Source organism: Lagopus leucura, unplaced genomic scaffold (assembly GCF_019238085.1).
Source record: "Lagopus leucura isolate 7727_CA_CO unplaced genomic scaffold, USGS_WTPT01 Super-Scaffold_100016, whole genome shotgun sequence".
NCBI classification, from domain to species: domain Eukaryota; kingdom Metazoa; phylum Chordata; class Aves; order Galliformes; family Phasianidae; genus Lagopus; species Lagopus leucura.
Window position 1 is genome coordinate 11,033,344 of NW_024962270.1, and position 25,230 is coordinate 11,058,573.

Sequence of the window (25,230 nt, forward strand, 5' to 3'; positions counted from 1 at the left end):
CCAGAAACCCCCAGAGAAAAGCTGATATCCCAAAAATATCTCTAGAGAACAGTCTAAATCTGTAGGGGATCTCATAAGAATTCGTTAAAAAGCTCTGTTCTGATGAACTCAGCTTCAGTCGTGAATCCTGACTGATAGTGGGATCCTGATACTTTGAGTTGAAAAGTACTTGTTGTGTCTTTGTCTGGTCAATGTTTATAGGTAAAGCATTAGTATTAGCAGGTTTGAGTTTCAAGTTTACCTCAAAATGATTACAAGGTAATTCACCTTTATACCTGTGTTATTTCTTTCAGTACAACGGTTCACGTCCAAGGGAGGAATGGGAAATGTGGCACCCGACTCTCATTGCAGAAGCCCTCTTTGCAATATCCAACATTTTAAGTTCTTTGCGTCTCATATCCCTGTTTACAGCAAATTCACACCTGGGACCCCTGCAGATTTCTCTGGGACGCATGCTGCTAGACATCCTTAAATTCCTTTTTATCTACTGTCTGGTGCTTCTGGCTTTTGCCAATGGACTGAACCAGCTTTATTTTTATTATGAGACCAGTGCCTCGGAGGAACCCAACAACTGCAAGGGGATCCGATGTGAGAAACAGAACAATGCCTTCTCCACGTAAGATGTTCTTTCCTGTCTGATTTTGAGGACAACTCTGACTGTCCCCTGTTCTTACCTGCCTTTGCATGCTGTGTATCACTGCACCAAAAGCAACTTTATTTATTCATTTGTAAATATCAGGTGAGCTGCTTGACTGTGCAGGAAAGGTGTGAGTTAACTGGGGCAGACATTCTGCTGAGCTTTGATGTCAGAAAGCCTCTTAGGTCTGGAAGTGAGAGACAATCATTTTAGTTCTGGTCCAGAGAGTCTCTCTGCATCATCCTGCAACTGAAATGTTATTACTGCTGCGTTCAGTTTTGGCATGTGAGAAAATAGGTATCCTTTCGCTGCAATAACGGTTTTGTCTTATTCTGGGAGAAAGGAGGGAAAGCTAAACAAAATGTAGAAATCAAGAGATGAACGTAGGAAAAAGCTGTATTAATAAATAATGTGGCAGAGCAACAAACAACAACAACAAGCTCATCTAGGCCATTTTTATCCACACATGATGTTGCAGGCTCCTCTGATTCCCTTGCAGCGGGGTGAGACTAAAATCACATCAAAATCAATTTTGCTGCAAATACTAGTACATTACAGAGATGCTGGCATGGAAATTGCTGTGATGACAGCTGGCAGGGCTGAAAGTGATAGCACATGCTGAAAAATAACATGAATTGTCTCTGTGATCTATTTGTTTTAATTACTAATAGTGGAAATAATTATAATAATCAGCCCCCCTCCAATTGTTCTTGCTGCTTGCACAGTACTTAACACACAACAGGAAGAGAAATAAATAAAGCACCATCTAGAAAAGGGCCTAAGCCCTGCAAGCAAGCAAAACAAAACTGTTGTCCACCACGTCAGGCAAAATTAAATAAAACTTGTCATCATGCCCAGTAATTCTCCACTCTTCTTCAGCTGAAGGCTGGAGGTTAAAAAAAGGATTTGTGACATTGCATTGTTATCAAAAGCAAAGACAGCTTAGGCCACATGACTAGGTTGGAAGAGGAAAGGCTCTGGTACTATCCTGTAGGCTCCATTCTTACAAGAAGAGGGAGACTTTCTAAGGATGAAGTCCAAACTCACAAGAGATGTCCTGGTAGGCCAGGCGTGCTGCTCTTCTCCACTGCAGAGGAGGAACACCACAGACTTGATTAACTTTCTCATTAAACTCATCTATATCTGGAGGAAGTGAATGGAACTGCACTGTGCTAATGAAAAACAGAATTAAAGACTTCAGTCTTTTTTCTGTCTTAATTGCTTTGAATGCTCCAAAAATGCATTGTGCTGCCCTTGCAAAGGAGTTAAATAACAAATGCTATTTCCTTATCTACATCTATATTGATGCAGTAGCCAGAGGGAGAAATGCTTGGCAAACACCATGTTTGTTAAGTGACAGCTTCTACCTCAGGAAGGGTCAAACCCACGAAATTTAGGACTGGAGTCTGCTTTTCCCCAGAGCGACAGTGAACAGATGTGTTCCAGTTCTGCACTCTAGTTTGGACCTGTCTCCATTACAAACTAGTTTTCAGTGTTGGCAGATTAGTGAAGGAAGCAACAAGAGGATCTGACTAAAGAAAAAGAGCATTTGTTCAGCAGGAATGAGAAAAAAAAAAAGATCTGTAAGTCAGTAAGAAGGCACAACATCTTTGGAACTGGAAACAACACAGAACCACTTAACAGAAGGAGTATGGATCGGCTTCAATACAAACCACAATTTCTCCCACCCTACCATTCAGTTTAAGCCCCCTGCCAAGGAGAACAGAGCACAGGAAGGAAATTGAGGGGGCTCAGCCTTTATGACAGAGGTTTGTTTAAAACAGAATCGCAGTGGGAGGGGATCCATTAGGACTGAGGTCTGCTGGCAGGGGACAGAATGCTCTGCAGTTACTTTTTTGTTGGAGCCTCGCTTAAGAAATTTATTTAACGTATTCTTAAAAGTTTAAATAGTCATTATTAACACCCCCAGTACAAGCTGACATTTGGCCCTTGAGCAGATGCACAGCATGGGTGAATGGCTAAGAACGAGCAACCTGCAAAACAGAAAATTACACCGTTGTGCTGGAGAAAGCAAGCATGACTGCAGTGAATTCAAATCAGAGATGGTGTTGCCTTGAGTTTGCTCACAGTTCATCCCTAATGGAAGAAAAAATGTGAAAAGCTTTCAATCAGTCCCCTTTGATTCCTACCAGCATTTCTAGGCAGTCACACAATAAGATCTAATTTTGTAAGGGAAGGAAAAGCAGGGCGTTGTTCGTGTTTGTACAGCTTGTTTAAAATGTGACACCTATTTACTGCTGCATTATTTCCTATTGCTCCCGGAGGAAGGGTTTAATGTTTTTTTGGTGTGGAAGTGTTCGGCATCACAAACACAGATCATGGAGAAGTAATATTCCTTTGTGATAGCAATGAGGTGAAGTCATGAATAATTTAAGTTTTATGCTCTGCCCTAACCATCCTTTAGAAAGCGGAGAGCCTATTGCTTAATGTAAATGTATGTTTAGCACTGTGATCCTGGTAGATGGAGAAAGGAGAGGATAGAGGAAGAGGAGGAAGGGAAGGAAGAAGCCATTACACCTGACTGTCTGGGAGGTCGTTCTCATGAAGGGTGACGCTGCCAGCTGGGATCATTTCCCTGCAGTGACTGCAGGAGGCTGGGAGAGTTCCTGGCAGAGATGGGGGCACCTGTTCTTCCTTAGCTGCTCAGGAGCACGTTGGAGCTCTGAGATTTCTGCTGTTTGCTTGAGGTCCAAAACACACTCGACAAGAGAGTGCAGTTGTATTACCAAAATTCTTTTCTTAGAAGTAGTATGAGCCTCACCTGAAACACTTAGTGAAAGAGATTGTGGTTCTCACCTGTTACTAAACAGGGACAAAAGACAAAGCCTTATTTCTATTCAAAATTGCAAAAAACAGGTGCTGTTTACACCTGCTTTCTCTGTGTACATGCCTACAGGCAAATATATTGGGTGCAACCTGGTCCAGTAATAGTCGTGGTTATAACTGTGAATTCAAGGCAATGCACAAATCACATAGAAGGTTTTTTTCAGTTTCATATAACCACGACAAGAACCTCAGTTTCTCCTGAGCCTACACTCCAATCAGTACTTCTACCACCAGTAGTTAAAATAAGATAAAAGACAGTGACTACTCCACTGTTCATAATAGCAAACTGCTCAGCATTCTTTGCTTAATCCTTATTATACCATTACCTTGCTTATTTAATAAGCCCAATATCTTGACTTCTGGGAGAAAGGATTTTTGCTTTAAAGAATCTTTGTGATTTTGGCCAGTGAAAACCTATGTTCACAAAACATAAAGAAACTAAATCCCCATGTAAAGCATGGCGCTATGTATGGAGAAGATACAGCACACAGAATTCAGGAGAATGGATTCCTGGTTTGTAACGTATCTGAATTTATATTTATTGATTTTTCTGGTAAGAGCATTCAAAAATATCCACTGACCCTAGGCCAAAATGGAAACTCTTAAACAGGCATATAAATGTCATTTTTTGATGATATAAATGCCACATTTTTGAAAGCCAAAACAAATGATGCCCAAATAGAGCAATTATTTAGATTGCTGATTATGTATTTGACGTGATTGCAAAAGGTCACTTGTCTGGCTGAAGCAAACAGAGACCTGGGATGATCTCATCAGCTGTAAAGCATGGAAGGTCAGGTCTAGTTCCTCTATGGATGGAAGACTTCAAATGAAGAAAACCTTTCAAGCTGAATTAATGTGATGACTCTCTTTCATCTGAGTCATTACTGATCAATTGTTGCAGCATGATGTTGAGGGCACTGCACTGTGGTGGGTGGGAGCTACTTCACAAACAAGCCATCACAACCAGTGTTTTTGGCCACGTGCAGTGCTGTCAAATGGGGTGTTAGAACACTGGCCTGGTTCACTTGCAGTCAAAGTAATGACAAGCTATCAGCCTATCCTAGTGCAGAGGTTCAAGTGGATGTGATTTCTTGCATCTCTCACCTTTTGATTCCCTGTCATAGAGCACTATTTAACTACTACGGTCATGCAGAACTAAAGCATGGACTTTCTAAGCATTTAGTTTATAGACATGTTAATGATGCATGCACTGCTTCAACAGTTATATCTATATATAACAGCAGTAACACTAGCACCCTGTGCCAACTTTAATTAAAGGGAATATACTGTGTTTGTTCTTGGCATGTATATAGAGTAGGAATAGAATGTCAGGTTTCTTCATGGCGATTAGGCTGTTGCATCTCACATGGATATGGTTCTCAAACAGGTGGTGAATTTTACTGATGTGATAAAACTCTTGCAGTCATTGGCCAGTGGGTCCCTGTGGCTGGAGTGCATACAGAATAAAGGGCACTGCTGAGATCTGTACTGTACTGATGCTCTCCAGCTCCTGATATTGGTGTATTCCCCACCTGATGTCGGTGCTCCCAGTGATGGAGTGCTTCCAATGCTACCAATAGACCTCTCACACCAGGTGACACCCATCCTCAACAAATCCAGAGTTCCTAAAGGCACTGATTTCCATTTCCCAGAACCAAGCAGCCAAGTAAAATTCTGTTTGTTTGTTTTTCCAGACTTTTCGAGACCCTCCAGTCTCTCTTCTGGTCTGTGTTTGGACTGCTGAATCTCTACGTCACCAATGTGAAAGCCAGACATGAGTTCACAGAGTTTGTTGGGGCCACTATGTTTGGTACCTACAACGTCATCTCTCTTGTCGTGCTGCTGAACATGCTCATAGCCATGATGAACAACTCCTATCAGCTCATTGCTGTAAGTTATCCGATTCTCTCTTTGCATTCATTTTTTACTACATGCCTAATCTGTGTGCCTGGCTGTTGTTTCTTCTGGGATGCTGAGGACTGCTGCCCCCATTTCTTGACAAAAAATGATACGGATTTCTGTTCACTAGCCTGAATCATGCTCGTGGAGGAGATTTTGCTCTGTTATAATGTTTCTTATCTGGAAGAGGCTTATCACTTGTGTTCTGCCCTTGTCTTCTCTTGTAAACTAACATCACCAATCACCCTGTCCTTAGCAACTGACTACTTAGGAGCAAAGAGGGCACAGAAAGGGAAACCTTCCCACCACTTCCTAACACATTTGGTTCTAACTTGCATAATTTTTTTGGTATATTTTTTGCTTCTCTCCTACCACTGCTTTCTCATTTGAAGGGATATGTATTGGGCACCCAACGTGCAATTTCTTATTCCGTAGTCTTCCCACTGAAATTAGATCATTTCCATCTGGAACTCACAACCAGTCTCCTGGCAGCTAACTGTAAACCTGTAATGTGAGATTCCTGGGTAGCCTCAGTGCTGGATGGATCTGAACTGAGGCAGCTCATGGCTGCCAGTTGGCCGTGGAGCCATTTTCAAACTTCAAACTTTATCTTCAGTCAAATGTTCAGAATTCTACTCTGTTTCTCTACTGTAATTGCATTCTGTGTGCCTAAAACCAATCAGTACTTTTATACTTCATTCTGTCAACAGATAGAAAACTAAAGCAACATGGCTCTGCATTTTAAAAGTCTTCAGGTGAACTACTTAGAAACAATATGGAGCAAAGCTCAAAGTTGTGTGTGCAGCACTAAGGTAAACAAGTGGGTGCTTCCAGTTCTGATGCCTAGTAGGGTAGGCTTAGAGATAGTGAGCTGATGAAGAGGTATATCACCGTGACAGAAACAGGTGTTAGGAAAATCGTTAGGAAAATTCCTCAGAAGGACAGCTAAAGTAGAAACTGCCTGCTCTGCATTCTACGACTGTTGAATTTACTCTAGAACAGAATGGAGCATAAAGCAGAAGAAAAGAACAGCACCAGCTCTGCTTCTGCTTCCATTCCCAGTTTCTCTGGGTAAACGTATGGATGAACTCTTTTGCTGGTTGGATGCAAAGCAGAGTATTGCGTTGTCTGTTTGAACAGCTTACACAACAGCTGGTGAATACCTGCTTGATCCACGTGGCTCCTAAACACGGTTATTTGGTCAAACTGAGTACAAACCCAGACAAATTGGTGATATTTTTGAACATCTGATCTTTGCCACATTCAAAAAATGAGAGAAAAACTGGCCCCTTGACCTTCCAGACAAGGAGGAAAGCAGCTTAGCACAAAGGCATCACTCCTTTATAAGTCCGCTTCAGTGCTTAAAGAGCCTTCTCTTTGTTCACTGCTACTCATCACATTCCAGGGAGACTGGAATGAGGGGCGGAAAACAAAGATGGTTTCTTCAGCATTTTCTCCCATTCCCCTTGCTTTATTGTCATCAGATAGGCTTGTCACCGACACAAAGCCTGAACCTTGGACTGGCCTAATAATGAACGTATTTGTTATTCACTGAAATAGAAACCACTTGTCATTCTTTTCCCAGAATAATTTGAGTGATGCAGTGAGACAGCCCCACACGACTTAGATCCATCACAATAGTGGCACATCTGAAAGTATATCTGGGAGACCGGTGTAACAGGTTGGAACCACGAGGCAGAGCCTAGCAAACAAGCAGCTCCTCACAGTAGTGCCGGTGGGAATGCTACAGGATGCTACTTTTTTGACACTTACCCTGCCATACTGCAATGGCTACTGAGAGCAGTGACCTTCGGGAAAACAAGAGACTGTCAGTCCCAGCCCCTGCTGGCATGTTGCACTGAAGCTTTGTTTTCTGAAACTGATGTTCCTGTGTGCTCATAATGTTCTCCTGGAGACAAGTTTGCTTCATGTGCTTCTAAGGGCAAATATCAATTAATTTCTTCACTGAAGCAAATTAATTGTTAATAAATGCTGAGCTTTGCAACCATAGGTCATTTTTCAACCTCCTGTAGTCCACCCCCCTCTGAATCACAGTTGGGCAGGTTGCTGAACAGGGCGTTTCCTCCTCCTGATATTTATATCACACTGAATGCACATTGAGTGATGGCATTCCAGGGAGAGAGGAGGAGAAGGGACATGTCACCCTTGGAGTGGGGTGAAGGTCTCCTAAAATGCAGCAGGAGAAAAGCTTCTACCCCATGCAGGGCTGCAGAGAAAGAAAATAAGCTAAGGATCAGGAATGAGAGTGCATCGTTGCTTGTTCATTTACATACGCTGGAGTGGTCAGGACACATCAATTAATTCCACTTGTTAATAGGCCAGCGGCACTGCTGCTGTGTGAGCATTCTTTCTCCCAGAACTAAGTCTGTCAATCACTTCACAGCAGCTTTTATTCTGGTTTGCTTTTCTCTACTGTCTCATTGTATGGGAACTGCTGAGTCACGGCCTGAACCTCTGATTGATCACCTGAGGCGAGCCATGAGTCAGCCAGAGGAGCACAGGTGAAGGCAATTCACTGTGCTGCCACCCATCCTGGACCTATTGAAGAGCTGGCTACCAGTGGGGAAGGATCTCTTCTGGAGATCTGCTCTGCTGGAGTTTTGTAAGTGAGCCCAGGATAGGGGTAAGCTTTCTATCTATTCTCTTTTTGTTATTGTAAGCTGCTTCGCCTAACTCTCTTGTTTATTTTGTAATTGTAACATCTTAATATTCATTGATTATACACTCATCTATCCATGAATTTCTGCTGTGAAGTCAGAGGAAGTAGAATCTGGGCTGTTCTTTCCCTGCTCTTCATCATGCCTGCCCAGTACAAGAGGTAGGGCTTGAGAGTTTGTTAAGAGCTGTATGCACCCAATGTGACATCGCTGGGAATCTATGCAAGGTAGATCAAGGCAAGCAAAGGGTAAAACATCTACAGAGCTTGGAGGGATTCCTGACTCACAGGAGGAAGAATTGTTCCACAATTTTATTTTTTTTTTTAAATTTTTTTTCTAAGCTATTTCAGACTACATACTTTTCTAGGGATACCCCAATGGAATTTCAATACTGACTTTTTTCATACATGATGTTTTTTGCTTTTGCCAAATCATTGTCAGTAGCAGATTACAGGAGGCATTATATTTCACAGAAAAGTAAACAAAATCCACACACACAATGAGATGTCCATGCATTGTGGGCTGTTTCAATTTGTAAGGATCAGAATTTTCTATGCAAGCAGCACAGAATGCAAGTGGATGTCATGCACTGCTGGGTCTCTCATCAGAATACCTTTCCAGATGTGACAGAAATACCATCATTTGATGTATGCAAGAGAAATATGTCATGATGACAAGAGGAAGGACAATGGGACTTATCTGGGAGAAGCCAGGTGGCTCCATCACTCATGAGTAGCATGCAGTAACAGAGTGGGTAATGAGGAGATTCTATGTGATAGACTGTTTTTCATAAAATTGCTGTCTCTTTAGTTGTAGAATCCTCCTGCTAATTTGTAATATTTTCAGAATAATGTGATTGTGGGTGCTGCTGACACCCAAGCATGCACATCTCCTATGGTCTCAGGGCACAGGGGTATTTTGGCCTTTCTGATGTAGAGTGGTGCAGGTGCCTCTTGCCCAGATTTAATCTATAAGTAATATGTATTTTTTGAAAGCATATTCCCTATGGCTCCATGAGATTCTGGGAAATCACACAAGAATTACTCACTGGAACTGTACCAACCTTTCTGACTGTACAGCCACAGGAACAGTGGGGACAAGTTTGATGGAAGAATGGGAACTAAGATTCATTCTGGAGGAAAATGATAGGGCTGTGGTCTGGATTCCAAGCAGATTAGAGCAGTAAGTGGTACACAACAGCACTGCAGCACTGAGCATCCCACTGACATGTTTAGGAGAGATGCAAGCCCTTGCAGCTTCCAGAAGTTTTAGGAAAGAACAGAGATACTTCATGCCTCAGAAATAGCATCACACCAGAGCAGGTCTGGGAAAAATCGTCCTTAAATACTACTGCTGTGCATGAAAATGAAAGTGTTACTTTGGTACATTTAATTTTCTCTTGGTGTTTTGGCTAAGAAAGAATTCTACAAATCCCAAAACTTAGTTTAAAATACACAGCTGGACAGTCTGTGCACACGGCAGTGTGGGGTGGTAGGCTGTCCCACTGGAGAGGTAAGGCCAGCTCTAAAGTCCACACTAATATTCAAGCTGTGTTAAGCATTGGGGTGTATTTGTCTTGTAAGCTCTGTTTCAGAACCATTAATTTAAATTTCTTAGTCAAAATTGAGATGTGTTTGTTTTTGAACTCTGTCTTACAGCAGGAAATGAAATTAAAGCCCTTGTTGTATGAGCTGGGATTAATATCTCCTGGAGCTTTTTATGGAGTAACAAAACAACTGGACTCTAGAAAGAGCGAGTTAAATGCCTCTCCTTTGGCTGGCAAGCTGAATGAAGTACTCTGCCATCTGTTCCCCAGTTTTACGGCCCTCTGGTGCTTGAGCCAGCCCTTCACATGCTGCTCCTCACACCTGATGTACAGCCCCATGCTCTAGGTGTGGATAACGTGCTCACTTCTTTTCTCAAATCTGCAGTGTGCCTGTACTCATCCACACCTCTCTCACTGTGCTCTCAAAACTCACTCATGCCATCAGTAATAATGAAATGAAATCACTAACTCTCCTGAACTTACCCCAGTTTCTCTGTGACATCCGGACAGCTTTCCACTGCTCCCCACTTCCCTCCTCGTGGCTGCAACACCTCTTCTGAGGAGCAGGACTGTCTCCACATGCTGGGTGCAGCCTCTAGAATTTGTAAGGGTTGTGGAGGACTCCCAATAGATTCCCATTTGAAAGTGAAGGGAAATGCACTGCAGCAACAATGTGCTGTGGTACTGCCATGCAGCAAGAGGCCTGAGTGTGAAATCAGCCCTGTAGACTGGCAGTCAGCTTAATTGCTTTTTGTTAGCAAGCTGAAGGATTCATTTGAAGGTGTAGAACTGTTTGTCTTTTTGCTGGCTCTGGCCTAATTACATATAACCCATGGACTTGAATAAAGTTGTTAATATTCGCCTGGTGTTTGCAGAGCCTCTAAATGGAAGTACTCCATGTGCTCTGACTTCATGTGCAGCATCTTTCTTCTGCTGTTAAAACAAGACCAAGCAGATTTTCTGTCCTAGGCCCAATCATTCTGCAAGGCCACACCTGTACGTGTGTCAGCAGGATTGAAAAGTGAATGCTTTCTGTTTTTAATCTTCATCTCCATCTGACCGCATGTGCCAGAGTGTCCACGCCAGTCTGGAGCTTATTCAGAGGAGTGGAAACACTACAATTAAGTAAAGAACAAAAAGAGCTTCCAATGTGCTGATGAACCCTGGTTGATCTAAGATATTATAGGGAATTTGCTGGCATTTGTGTGGGTAGCTTTTGTTTCCTCTGCTGTAGTTAGCACACCAGTGCCCCACAGGACAGGTCAATAATTCTCTGCCCATTATGTGTGAAGCAGCACAGCAAGGTTTGCTCTTGCTACATGATAGAAATGGAAGTATCCAGATGGAACTACAGAGGTTGCAGCCCCCTGCATTATCCCATCTTTTATTTAGAGCTGACAAGCTCAATTAGCATTAGCTTCTGCTTCTGCATCAAGGGGATTTTTATTTTTATTTTTATTTTTAGGAAAGCAGAGGAAAAAAGATTAACTGAAAGAAATGGGAGAAATATTTTTGAGGGAAGAGCAGTCAAAAATAAAAGGGATTTATCCTCTAAACTCTCACCTGACAATGAGCAATGTGAGCAGCTATACCGAGTCCTCTGAACCATGCCTCTTTGGATTCCAGTGCTTCATGGATTTCCTCCTCAGTATACTGAAATATAGCAAATAAGATTATGCTAATTACGCAGGTGAAACAGGATGCATACATTTCCATCCAATTAAATGGGAAGATGTCTGTTAACCTGGGTGCAGTGCTGGAGGTCCTTGCCTGCAGTTCTGTGCCCGTAGAGCTTTGGTGTCCCCATGGCTGCAGACCCTGCTCCCAGGATCTGTGGGAGAAACAGGGCCTTCATCTCTTACATCAGTGCTGTGTGTCTGGCTCAAGATTCAGTTAAGGGATTTGAATGATCTCATACATTTATAATGGTTCCCTTTCTTTTGCCTCAAGGGTATATTTAAACAATCAGAATACTTAGCCCTGGTTTTTCTTTTTTGGGCAATTTTTCAATTTTTGGCAGCTAAGCTCCTGCACTCTATTTAAGCACCTATGCATGCTGATGTCTGGAGGTGTCAGCAGCTGCTTCTCCCACTAGTGGCTATGACCTTTACAGACTCACTAACAGACGCAGTCTGTCTCCACTCCTGCTGAAGATAGGCACGTCATGGCCAGTTACAGGAGCAAAGAATTAGAAAAGCATTTGGTACCTGAATGGTTTTATTAACTCTGAAGGTTTGGGGATGTTCATACTATTCTTTTTTGGTACTTAAGGATGGAATCTAAAGCTGCAGATGTATGTGTATAAAGAGGTTGTTAAGCCTAAAGAGATACTGAGGCTCAGTGACATTCTTGCAGTACATGAAAACAGTTGTGGTCAGATCAGTAACGAATGTTCTGTTGTCGCTGCCTTTCCTGGTTAGCTGGATGAGACCAGATATTCTCCTAATACTTGTGTGGCACAGGAGTTGGTGGCAAAGAACATCAGCTGTATTTTGTGTAAAATCATAATCGGAGCTCAGATCTGAGAATTACAAATGGCTCAATCTAGATAACACATAAAATAAGCCACTGGGGCTTTAAATGCCTGTGGGAGTAGCTGACACCACATTTCCTGGGTGAAAGCACACCCTTGTGACAGCACAGACTGGATCCTGGGATCTGAGAGTCCCAAGTGGATCTGAACTGGGATTTTGTTTCTTGGGACCACTTGCTCTTATAGGAAAGAACAGTTACAGAGAAGTATGTGATTCTCCTTTATATCTGCCTCTCAGCAGTCTAGCAATAAAATTCAGGGTATTTCTTCTTCCTTTGAAGACTCAAATCCCAGGTTGATCTGCTATGCAGAGAAAATGTGATATTCTGGAAATAGTGTGAGCAGAACTGAGTCTTTCTCAGTTCATTTTTGCCATGGTATATTAACGTGGTCATCAGTGCTCAAGGTTAGATACAGTTTTTCAGCCCACCATTTCTCCACGGGCACATGTGAATTACTTGATTTTGACCTGGCTGGAGGTAGTTACCATTATCAGCACAGATACTCCTTATCTCTCTGACTTCCAGTTTGAAAGGATGTCCTTATCAGCAATGATAAGGGAGAGAGTGGATGACAGGAAGAACAAAGCCTTACTGATACCTCTCTCATTGTTTCTTCTTGCCAAGGTTCTTAGAGAACTATTTGTCTACATGACCTTCACACTTCTCTATTTGACTATTAATATAAAAGCTGAACTTTGTCAGAATATGACTGAACAGAAAAGAGTAGATTCAAATAATTTAACTGCACTAAAACCAGCACAATCTACAGTTCTGTGTTCTCTCCAATACGCTATTCCCTGGCCTTCTCATTAGTTATCATTGTTTCCATCCAGTGTGCTGGTGGGAGATTAAAGGTAATTGATGAAAACCTGAATACAGTGTGGAATGTGGTACACTGCAAGCTATAATAAAAGTTTTAATTATGAATATATTCTGCATGTGGAAGATATAAATAGAGATGCTCAAGCATGCATTTTCCTAGTACAGACAAACTGATTCCCTGGAGCTGGGGAAATCAGTACAGAGGTGCATTTTGGGGAAAACACGGCTATGCAACAGAAACATGACTGGTTCTTCTCACTGCCCAACAGGCCCAGAGCATATCTGGGGCAATACCCAAGCACAAAGAGAAAAAATTCCCAAAAGGACTTTATGGAAATTAACTGGGACCCATCAGACTTAACCTTGCCCGGAAAGAATATGTGCTTGAGAAAGCAAGCAGCTAATACTGAGGTGCAATCAGATTTATATGCTAAGTCCTTGGAAAAGATTTGATAGCTCCGAATGCAGGAGTCCCTGTGAAGATGGTGAAGATAACTTACATTTTCTTTTCTTCAATACGGTTTAAAGCATTAAGACTACCATTCCTGTGGGCATTTGAGCCACCATGCTTCTTCCTGTGTTGCAGCACCAGCACAGGCTGCCCTGCTGCCACCAGCCCGTGGCAGTGGACATTACTGGGGCTGTGCAGTGCAGCATGCAGCTGAGTGCTGCTGAGAGGCTGCAGTCCCCTCCTGCTGGCAGGGTGAATGCTGTCTGGGCAGGGATGCAGGTGAAGCATCAAACAGTCATGCCAGGTAGGGGCGCTGCTGTCTCTTGCACCTTTCCCACCTTCTTTCCCCTCTCGTTCTGTTTCACTGCTACGTCTCATTTTCTTGGGGGGGGTCACATTATCTTGATATGTCAGCTGCTTTATTCTTGTGCATAAGAAGGCACACTTTTGGCACAGCTGGGTCCACTGGGCACTGAAAGACACACCATGCTGCTTCCCTGCCAGGTTCTCCTGGAGTGCTCACATCTGGATGCACTATCGTGTGCATGGTATAGTGCTGCAGGGGCGTCCCAGCAGAGAATTCCCATGCTCTTCACGTGACCTTGTGTCTTCAGAAGCCATGAGTGGTTTTCTTCTCCACTGCAACCAGTGACCAATTCCTCTTCTATATTTTTCCATCTTGTTTGACTATGCTCCAAATATGGTGTCCTTTATCCATCTTGTGACATGGAGCAATTACTGTGCTGCATGTCATGCTGGCCATCTCCTTGGTCTGTTTGAAGTGATCTTGGAAGACATTGGAGACCTCAAAACAAAATCTTTTCATAGCTCTTTTTGTTAGCATGTTGTGCTATGGGCTGCACCACAGCTAGGCTTTTATAAAGGCTCAATCTCTGAGCCCTTACTGCCTCCTGTACTTTGCTGAAATCAAGCCTTCCCCTGTATCTTGGCCCAGGAATTCACTTTTCTTGTACCCCAGTGTCAGTATTTGTGCATATTTCTGAAGACCTGCATAGGCTTTATGAAAAAGCTTCTCTGTGCTGCAGCTGAGGAGCAGCACTCCCTTCCAATGCTGACAGTATCCCTTCTGCTTGCCACGCTGCATGCTGTGTGCTCTGTGCTTTCCAGACATGTTCTTCCTCACCCTGGGTATTCCTCCACCCTGTGTGTGCTGCTCCATGTCTCTGCAGAGCCATCCCCCTGGCTGTGCTCCTGGCGTTGCCCGCTGCTGCCCAGGGCCTGGATGCTCTGCCTGGCATGGCGCGATTCATGCCAGACAGTGCTTTCATCTCTCCTTTGTCTGCCTCATTCCCTGACTGTTCTAATTGCTTTTTCTAATGCTAGATTGTCCTCCTTTAGTAATTTTTCTTGTATTATTTTTGTGATTGATCCCATTAAGTTCTTATCCTTCAGTATGTCATCCCCAGCTTTGAAAGCAAAGTCATTTGTTGTCAGCTGCAGCTGAATTACCTATGCATTAATTGCCTTTGTAGATCCCAGATTTCTCTCATATATGGGTTTTTCCTTTGTACAAAATATTTCTCTTTGAAAAATATTCAGCACCAGCTCAAACAGCCTGCTTGGATTTTTGCTGCTTGCTTCTCCGAGCTTGTTATTAAGCCCCCAGTCTCTGCTGATGTTATTAGCAGTTTGCACAACACATAATACAAAATTAACAGTCTTGAAACTGCAGAAAAGTTGTCTGTGTCAGGCTCTGCAAAGATTAACTTTCTCCTGGCCCTCTTTCTATACTGCTTTCTGTTCAAGACACACAAGGGCATATTTTTTGTGCTAGCCTGAAACCTTGATGGATTTTCTGTGCTGTCACTCTCTGGATTTATCCTGCAAAGAGCAATAAAGAGTCAAAGGAGATAGAAATATACTAAATACAGTTTAATGACTTTCCCCTACTCTTAGCAGCTCAGCTGATGATACAACAAAAAGCACCTTTGACATTCCTGTGCCTCTGAGGGAATGAGCCCCCCCTTACTCACCAGCTGCAAATAAGACATATCTGTGACCTCCTTTAAAAGTGGGTGATGCATCTCCTCCTCCTTCCCTGGAGGAAAGTAATACAGCTTGGGCCCTTCCTGACCTTTTTTGCACCTCCTGGGATAGCAGCAGAGCTGTCCATGCAGACGTCCTGCTGGCTGCTGCCAGCCTTCCCTGCACAACACGCTGCCCTGCTTCTGCGGTGCTCAGCCACTGCCAGACAGCCTGGTCCTGGGGGCATTATCACAGCCATCTATATCTGCATCTGACAGGCAGCAGCCTGATTTCCAGCTTAGCCCACTGACTGTTGTGTAATAAAGTACAAGAAAGGCATACGCAGCCCTTTTTGTGCCAGCTAGAAAGATGCCAGACATCTTTATTCATTATTCTGTGCAAAGGGGTGTGGGGAGGATTTGTATCCTAGGAACACACTTCTTTACTCCTGTTAAGTAAAGAGATAAGCCCTCGTGCAACACTTCGTAACATAAAGGAGCTGAAGCAGTTGCTTGTTTTGTGATTGTGGAAAAGTCTGAAGGTATCAGATCGCCTGAATGCCCAACTTTACTGTCATCCCTATGCTGCTCTCACTGAGTGCTTGTACCATGGCCGTACACCAGCCTCACGCAAGCTGAGCAGGGGTGCAGCATCAGTGAGCATGGAGCTGTCAGAACCCATTTCAGCCTGTAGTGGAAATGCTAAGTCACAACCTGAAGCAGTGATTGAGCACCTGGTGGGAAGGCAGGGCCAACCCAGGAGAGCTCAGGTGCATGCAGTGTACTTGAGTGATTGGAAGGGGTGGAGCCAGGATCAACCCCTTTCCATACCTCATTTAAAGGTTGGCAGGAGGAGGTGAGAGTATCTTGTTGGAGCTCCCTGCCTACCTGAAGTCTTGTGAAGGTAAGCAGCTGATTTTCCTTTATTTTTGTGTCTGTGGTTGCTGTATTTGGGCTTGCTCTTGTTTGCTGTAGCTAAAAACTTATCCACCGTGCTATTATTGCTGTACTTTCCATCACATTATAGCATTACACAGACCAGAGCTGATGGAAACTCAGATTCATCATAGAGCTTTCAGGGATGCTGCTTCAAGAGCCATGAGATTAGGCTCCTGTGTTTGTCAACAGAATTGTGCTAAGTTACAAGTGACAGTATTTTCCTTCAGCTTTTCAGCCACCTCAGGGAGCCTAGACACTAAATCTGAGAACAGGCTGAGGAACCCAGGTGGAGTGGTAGCAGTAGCCACCTGACACAAGGATGGAAGTGCCCTCTCATGCTAGCAATAGCAAGAGAGGGAATGGCCTCAGCATGTGCCAGGGGAACTTGGGGATTGGGTGTTAGGAAAAACTTCTCCAAAAGAGTGGTCAGACAGTGGCACAGACTGCCTGATGGAGTCACCATCCCTGGGGGAGCTGGAGAACTGTGGAGATGTACTTTGAGACATGGTTCAGAGGACAGTAATGGGTGGTAGGTGGACAGCTGGACTATAGATAATGTTAGAGGTCTTTTCCAACCTTCATGTTTCCCTGCTTCTATGAGGGAGCCTCCCAGCACTGGGGCTGTGCTGGCTGGTGCAGTACCAGCCAAAAAAACAGGAAGTTATTTGGCAATGTGTGATCTAAACCATATGGCCAGTAAGGAGATGGTGGTAGTGATCTGTGTTTTAAAATAATAATAATAATAATTACAAGATGTAAACAACAGACTTTCTATACAGAGATGAAGATGGAGATTAATGCTTGAATTATCCTGTGTAATTAGTGTAGCAGGTAATTATTTAAAATCTGGCACATCTGTGAATTCATCACTTTGACTGAATTAAAGAATCTTCACAACTGCTGCAGTAAGATGGCTCCAGCAATCTTCCAGGGAAATCTTTATGGGAGATTAATTTAAACTTCAAATGGCAGAGATTTGCAAGAGGATTATGTGGCCAGTATGACACATCTGCATTGTGATTGTAAGTGATACTTTTTTTTTTCCTCAGAGAGAAACCGAGCATTGTTTCTTTAAGTTCACGCACTCTGAGTGTGAGGGCTCAGCTCTCCTAGAAGCAGAGTGTTCTGCAGCTGAAATGAGCAGTGCTCGAAAGGAAATAGTGACAAGAGCAAGGGCAACACAACAGGAGCCTGAGGAGAGGACAAAGAATTCCGAACTTGGATTTAAATTCCTAATGCAACAAGGTCACACTTGCAAAGCTAACAGATGTTTCTTTAGCTTATTATAAAAGTTGCAGAAGTTGTTGTATGAAAACATTACATGATCTGCTGTGGCCCTGCAGGAGCCTTCCGACTGTCCGTAGCTGTGGAGCTTTGTATGTGGTGGTCAGGCCTGGGCTGGATATCAGGTGATTGCTGAAGTGTGGTGCTGCTGGTATTCATCACAGGGAAGTGAGTTCACAAAGCTGCTGCTTCACATGCAGGTTCACTACTCATAGCACTGAAGAGAGCTCTAACCAAGAAAATGGTGGTTTCCTGCCCCCCTCCCCTCCCCCCCCCCCCCCCCAAACAAAACAAAAACAAACAAACAAAAAACAGTAAAACTGAACTCTCTCTTCTGTGCACTTCCAACTCAGAACTGCTGCCAGCAGTTCTCAGCTGATTTGCTCAGGTTCTCAAAACATCAAGGTGAGTAACTGAGACAGGCTGAGTTCATAAACCCCAGGGGAATTAACAGCAGTAAAAGAGAGGAAGAGAAATAGCAAAGACACGTGGAGTACAGTATGGGGTGCCTCTTTTAAATGAGGGTATATTGTGCTCTGTGACTAAGACTGTGAAGAAGTACAGGTGGAGCATGTCAGCGTACCTGATCCTGCCCCAGCACTGGCTGCAGCCAGCTGTCACGGACACTCGTAGAAGGGATGGATTTCTAGGGTGGATATCTAGCCAAACAAACATCTCCCCTCTGATTCCCCATTAGGACCTTTATGTTTCTGCATTAACAAACCTGGAGTATATGTGTCTCTAAGTAACAGCCTTGTGCTCTCTCTCACTGTCTTAAGCCGAACCCCCAGATACTGCTGTCAGTGTTTCCAAGTGTCTGTAGTTCCTTAAGATGTGGCTGAGTAACCCAACACATCTCATGCTGCCAGGCATGATCTGCATATTTCCCTACAGAGTGCTTCAGAGACTCGATCTATCAGTGCACCAACTGTCTGCAGCCTCTTCACATGCAGTCGCTGATGGATTTTTCCCCTTTGCCTCGCAGTGAGCATGTCCAGGAGGAGATGCAGCTCAGGCCCTTGTATTTTGAGCTGATTCACACCATCTGCAGAGACTAATGTGCTCCTCAGCTACCAAGGCAGTTGTTTTAAATCAAGAGCTGCACATAACTTGAGAGTGCTATTAAAATGGAGTTGAGCTGCACCTCACTGTTGAATTGTGAGCACATTTTAGCCATGTCAGAGCACTGGAGCATAGCCAGAATGCCAGTGTAGTAATTTCTGGGGCATGATGTTCAGACATATTTAACTCCCTGTCCTACACTTCACAGTGTAGTTTTGAGGGCTGCTGCCTGCCCAGGCTCTACAGATTGAATGGCAAATACCTCAATTCAGGGATCACCGTTTTGCATTTTGGAATTCAGTTTTGCAATTCATTTTTGGTGATGGTATGAACACGTATCTCTGTAGCTGTAACATGATACAAGTAACTTTCCACCTTTACTTAATTGGGATGAAAAGCACTAGAGCAAAGCAAGCAGGCACAGTGTTGTGATGATAGCATAAATAAAAAAATCAGTAAGCTGTCTCCAATTTGGTGTAGTGATATTGCAGAGGTGAGATATAAAACATGGCACACAGTAAAATGTTACCACTTGTTTATAAACAAGTGCTGAGTTAATAGATGCTATAAAAAAAATCAACAAAAACTATGAAATATCTTTTTCCAGGGAAAAGTGTGAGAATTCATTGGCTTTTGACATGAGAAACAACAGTTTGTGGTAATACAAAAACTAGCAAAAAGCGAAAGAAAAACAGTACCCCTGCTTCATTTACTGGTAAGCCTGTGATAAGCATCAACTCTAAAGATGAAGCTAAGCTTCAGCTTCTCAAACCTTTTCACTGACTATTGCTATAATTATATTTGAGAGGATGGTATTTTTCTACTCAGCTGTTCTACACTTTCAAGTACACTCGCAGCAAGGAGATTGAAGAAGTGATACTGCTTTGCTGCAGCCAGTTCCTTTCTTGTTCACGTCACCTCCTCAGCCACTGGTATTTGCTCCAGTACAGCCTGCCTAAAACTGCTGATGCTCTTTTCTCCTCCCTCCCACAGGACCATGCAGACATAGAGTGGAAGTTTGCACGGACAAAGCTCTGGATGAGTTACTTTGACGAAGGGGCCACCCTGCCTCCTCCCTTTAACATCATCCCAAGTCCCAAGTCTTTCTGGTACCTCTGCAAGTGGATTCACAATCAGCTGTGCCCAGGCAATGATTCTGACAATGAGCAGAAGAGACATGAAAACCTCAAAACATTCACAGTAAGAAGCTGCATGGTTTTAACCTTCAGTTTTTGGGAGTGCATGTTCAGGGTCACCAGGATCACCAGTACACTGGTGTGGTAGAAGGTTGCTGCTGGATCATAACTTGCCAAGAGCCATCATTACAAGTAGGATGACATGGGTAACATGGCTGTGCCTTTCTCTTTCCAGGAGCGCCATGCCGATAACCTCATCCAGAATCAACATTACCAGGTAAGCTCTCCAGCAGATCAAATTTTCATTTGCTTTTTCTTCTTCCTGCTTATTTTCTAGTACCTTACTTCTTGTTTTCTTCTGGAATATATACAAATGTAGGAACTCTGACAGGATTTTGCTTATGGATTAAAGCATTTCCTCAGTAGAGGTGACATGGTTTACTAAATCACTCCTAACTCTTGTACCTGCTCTAAAGTAGAAGAAAAGTTACCGTGTGTCACGATTGCTAAGTCAGAGGCTGCATCAGCAGTGACTTCAGAGGGATCATGCTGCCATGTCACCCCGATTATAACTGTTTCTGCAGCATTTTTACATAAGGCCTCTCAAGTTGCTCTTCTACTCTTTTTTGCAAGGCATCCCTAATCCTACATCAAACAGTGGTTGAGATTTCCTTCTGTTCTAGGCAGCTTAGGAAGGAGGAATTGTTCCTGTGTTCAATTCTGCTGTTTCTGTACTTTCTCAGCCTGCTCATTATCAAGAGTTCATTAAATTCAACCTATGAAAGGGTGAAACTATGAAAAACACCATTTTCAGTACCTGAACTCAATGCAATCGTTATGCCAGCATGCTGGAAGAACCAAAAAAAGGTCTCCTGAATGTTAGGCAGGCCATATTGTCAAAAGCCACACAGTTCATCTTTCTTAAGACATCTCCTGTTTTCTAAAGAGCATTTGCATCTGGAGCCAATGTTTAGAATGATCGCTTTTGGCAGCGTACATTTGGTGCTCCCTGGTGCAGGGATTTCTTAAACACCTCTCACTAAAGCCTTGGTGCAGAGAACATCTTAGTGCTTGGTCATACTCACACTTGGTGTCACAGTTTCTGGAACAGGGAAAATGGAGGAAAGGTTTGAGATAGTGTTTTCTGTATACAGAGATCAGCTGCTGTGTGTGCCAGATAACCATAGAAGCCTCAAACAACAGTCTGTTTATGTCAAGCCAGCAAGGAGGGACACAGACACAACGCAAAATGGATTTAATCCTACAGAGATCTGGACTGTAACAGACATCTTCAGGTTAACGCTGAGGAGTGAGAGCCTTTAGAGAAGTCACCAAAGGCAAGAATCAGTACTTCCAGTAGTGTCAGTGGATGCCACAGCAGCTTTGCAAGGAGTTCTCAAATCCACCACCAGAGAAGACCCAGGCACCTGGGGGTTAACATTGCCCCGTGGAGTCCTGGCTATTCTTCAGGTTATTTGCTGATGCTTAGCTACACTGTATATGTGAGACTGGTAACCTTGAACTTTTGGCATCTGAGATTAAAAACTGCAGTGAAGGAATTTAAATACCTTGAAGATATTTAAGATAATAAGAAAATTTTGCTGAACAATTTTTACAATTAGAAAAGTGCAAAATACTTAACAGCTTTCAAGACCAAAAAAAAAAAAAAAAAAAAAAAAAAAGCGCTTTTTATTGTTTTTTTTTTTTTTTTTTCTTTAAATTCATTTTAAGAGAGCAAAATAGGGAGAACCACTGTCAGTAAGTGCTCAGTACACTAAGAATGGAATTTGCTCAAAGCCAGAATTTGAATGATTCATGTTGTTTCTTATTTCAGGAAGTGATTAGAAATCTTGTAAAAAGATATGTTGCAGCAATGATAAGAACTTCCAAAACCAACGAAGGCTTAACTGAAGAAAATTTCAAGGTAACTTTTTCTCTCATTAACGATCATATTAATTTGAGTAGCCACTTGAAGAGTTCCCACTAATTGGGGGAAAAATGTGGAAATTCAACCGTTACAGGAGCTGGTGTGCATGTGTTTTCCTTTGAGCAGAAAATACTCCTCATTCAGGTGTCTTCTAATATGGTCACTTCCACAGATTTTAATACACAATACTGAACGTAGGCAACGGCTTTAAACAAAGTACTTGATTTGCATCAATTTCGCACTCCTAATCCCAGACTGAGGCTGGATGAGTGGATGTGAAGAACACTTGTAAACAAAGTTAAAGTTGCGCCAACTAAAAGATTCCTGTAATATTTCTAAATTCCAGCAGTTTCATCACTTCTATAATAAAATGCCTTATTTCAGCTTGTCCCCCGCTGCTCAAGCAGGAAGAAGGGGAAAGGGGTGGTCACAAAGGCTGGGCCACAGCCTGTGGTGGTAAAGAACTTGCAAACTTTCCACTTGTCAGGATTCACAATACTTTTTTTTGTTTTTCCTCCATCATCAAATAATGATGATCTATGTAGGTGTTCACCTATGTGGTGTTCTTGTAAGCACTGATATCGCTGATATCTTGATATCAGCACTTTGCTTACCTCTGAGCAATCCTCCCAAGAGAATGTGGTCACTCTTTCACCTCACAGATAATGCTGCTGAGCGTACCTCATTTTTCCTCTTGCCCTAGGAATTAAAACAGGACATCTCAAGTTTTCGCTATGAAGTCCTTGACCTGCTGGGAAACAGGAAGCCACAGAGAAGAAGTTATTCTACCAGTAGCACAGAGGTGTCTCAAAAGGATGAAACAAATGAGGATAGTGCTGGAGAAAAACCCAAAGTCAAAAGCGTGTCTTTCAATGTAGCCAACAAAAAAAAGGATTTCAATGTATCTGCGCTAATTAAAACAATGTCTGGGATTGATATGGTGGAAGAGAAGCCAAAAAGCAACGGGATCAGTAAGCGCTCCTTCATCCGAAATGGAAATAGAGTTCAGAGGCTTTCCAGTTCCAAGAAAGAGTCCTTTAAGAGACTGGGGCTGCTGTTCTCCAAGATGAATGGACATGTACCTGAAGCAAATTCAGAGCCCATGTACACTATTTCAGATGGAATTATTCAGCCACACTACATGTGGAAAGACATCAAATATTCTCAGATTGATAAAGAGAGAGAAGAGAATTGTTCCAAAAGTGAAATTAACCTCAATGAGGTAGACTACAGTAGGAACACAAGACTTACAGGACAGAGCAAGGAGTGCCCTGTGGTTTGTACCAGCTCCCTTCACTGTGCTTCCAGTATTTGTTCCTCTAATTCCAAACTTTTAGACTCATCAGAGGATGTGTTTGATTCATGGGGAGAGGCTTGTGACTTGTTTATAAACCAGTGGAAAGAGGGGCAAGAGGACCATGTTACAACGCGACTATAAGTAAGGCTATCTTAACGCCTGTTGGAAAATTTGGTTGTTATTATTTGTAATTGTTTGCTCTCACCTGGTTCAGCATTATGAATTCTTTTCTGCCCCCAGGATGAAACAAATGTGAAACTCTGTTAGCCTATTTTATAGCTGTCTGCGCCTTCTATTATTTTATTTTTGTTTTATCTTCACAAAACCTGAATGGAAGGCTTCACCATTTACAAAATCACTGTAAACCACAGTACTCATTCAGCTGCAGCCAGTCTTTGAATCCCACATAATTCAGATACACCAGTGGCAGAGTAGAGGATTCCTCCAGTGCTCTCCTCATCACCCCAGCACGGCTGGGTTATCACTCTGCCTCCTGCTTGAAGTCCTCATCAGCACATCCAGCTGGTGAGCAGTGGCTTAGCACGAGGCTGGGAGTCATGTAAAACCTTTTTAGGAAGGGTAGAACTGGCTTCTTGTTTTCTTTAAGCAATACAACCTCTGATTCTTGCAGTAGTATAGTTTTCAGGTCATTATATTCATATTGTAAATTGTTACCAAGAGACACCTATGGTCATGCAACTGGAACACGTTATGATTTGCCCTGGTAGGGAGCAGAATGGCCTCCCAGTGAGGCAGGCAGGGGAAGCCAGTAGCCAGCCTTGCTCCCAACTTCTGCATTGATGAACCACCCAAAACCAGCTGTGGCTGCCTGAGACAGAAACCTCAGTGTGGTTCTTATATCACTAATGGTAAACCAAAACCCAGCCCCGAACCTCACCCTTACACCAAGCTGCATCTGTTTCTGAAATTCTTGCTCTTATTTCCACTGCTTCATTTGCTTTTTGCTGCCTTCCCAGCCAATGTCACGTTTCAGGCAGAAGCCACCCACCTGTGATGTCTCTGGGTCTGTGAGCTGCATTCCTGAAAAGAAACTGAAGTTAGAGCAGCCCAGACTGGATCTGGCACCCGGGGAAGTCTCTGCAGTCCCTTTACGAAGGTGCAACAAAAAGGAGCATGGCAGGAAATGTTACCCTTCTGTTACTGTTTTTTCAATTGTTCGTTTTCCCCCTCCATTTCTGCTGGGCCCTGTCCAGGCACTCCCATTGTTTCATTTGTCCTAAGTAGCATCAAAAAGGGGAGAAGATGCCCCATCAAGAGCAAAATGGTTGACACGGTGATTTTCCACAGTGCAATACTTGGACTTTGTGTGCTGTTGCTGAGATACACAGGTGATTGGCACTCAGTACTGCTTAAGAACTGCTGTTAGTTGGCTGCTTGCCAGGAAGAAGTCAGTGCTGACCAGGAGCTGAGAAATGGCTGTTCCTTACACCATGGCTGTGCCAGGCTGAAGGCTCTATTCCAGGACAGGAACTCCAGGGCTGGAGCACATCCTGAGGTGTACTGCCAAAAATCACCTCTCCTGCAGAGGCAGTGCAGTCCTGCATAAATGAGATGCTGGGGTGCCTGGGGTATGATGCTTTGCCTGTTACGGAAAACCACCACCTTGTTGGGATCTTCCTGAGGACACCTATAGAGAACAACTTTGGGAACAGCTCTTGTAGCAGATGTGCAGATGCTGACAGGCTTGGCTACAGGAAGCTTTGAATGCAGAACTTAAGGGGGAAAGCAGGGCTTTAGGCAAGCAACAGCATTAAGAAAAAAGAGCAACCAGGAAGAGAGACTCAGAAATGTTCTCCTTGTTAACAGCATGCAGCATACAGCCCAAAGGATGTAAGCCTCTAAATGTGCTAGGCGTGAGAGAGCAAAAAGCACTTCAGCGTGAATAGACTTCAGGCTTTCATACTTACTGCAGGGTTATAGCAGCCTTTGACAATTGCATCTTCTCTTCCTGAAAGTGAGGCTGAGCAAAGCATCACAAGGAGACTTGCAGAATGTTGGGGGTCAGAAGCAGTTTGCTGATTGCTCAGTGAGAAATCCAGCAATTCTGTTTTTTACGAGGCAAACCCACCCGCCTATGAGAGCTGCAGTTAGAAGCAGCTGAATGCAGTTCTCTAAGCAGCCCACAATAAGAACCCACAGTTTAATAAATCTAATGTAGTCT

The 25,230-nt window shown here is 43.3% G+C and overlaps 1 protein-coding gene across 1 annotated transcript in view; it reads left to right on the plus strand.

Moving 5' to 3' along the window:
- TRPC5 (transient receptor potential cation channel subfamily C member 5) overlaps positions 1 to 24,134 on the plus strand; it is a 63,248-nt gene extending 39,114 nt beyond the window's left edge. The window contains exons 6-11 of the mRNA XM_042876515.1: positions 294 to 616; positions 5,182 to 5,377; positions 19,682 to 19,888; positions 20,060 to 20,101; positions 21,659 to 21,748; positions 22,455 to 24,134. Coding sequence (XP_042732449.1) covers positions 294 to 616; positions 5,182 to 5,377; positions 19,682 to 19,888; positions 20,060 to 20,101; positions 21,659 to 21,748; positions 22,455 to 23,189 — 1,593 coding nt within the window. The 3' untranslated portion in view covers positions 23,190 to 24,134. The remainder of the gene's footprint in view (positions 1 to 293; positions 617 to 5,181; positions 5,378 to 19,681; positions 19,889 to 20,059; positions 20,102 to 21,658; positions 21,749 to 22,454) is intronic.
- The last annotated feature ends 1,096 nt before the right edge of the window (positions 24,135 to 25,230 follow it).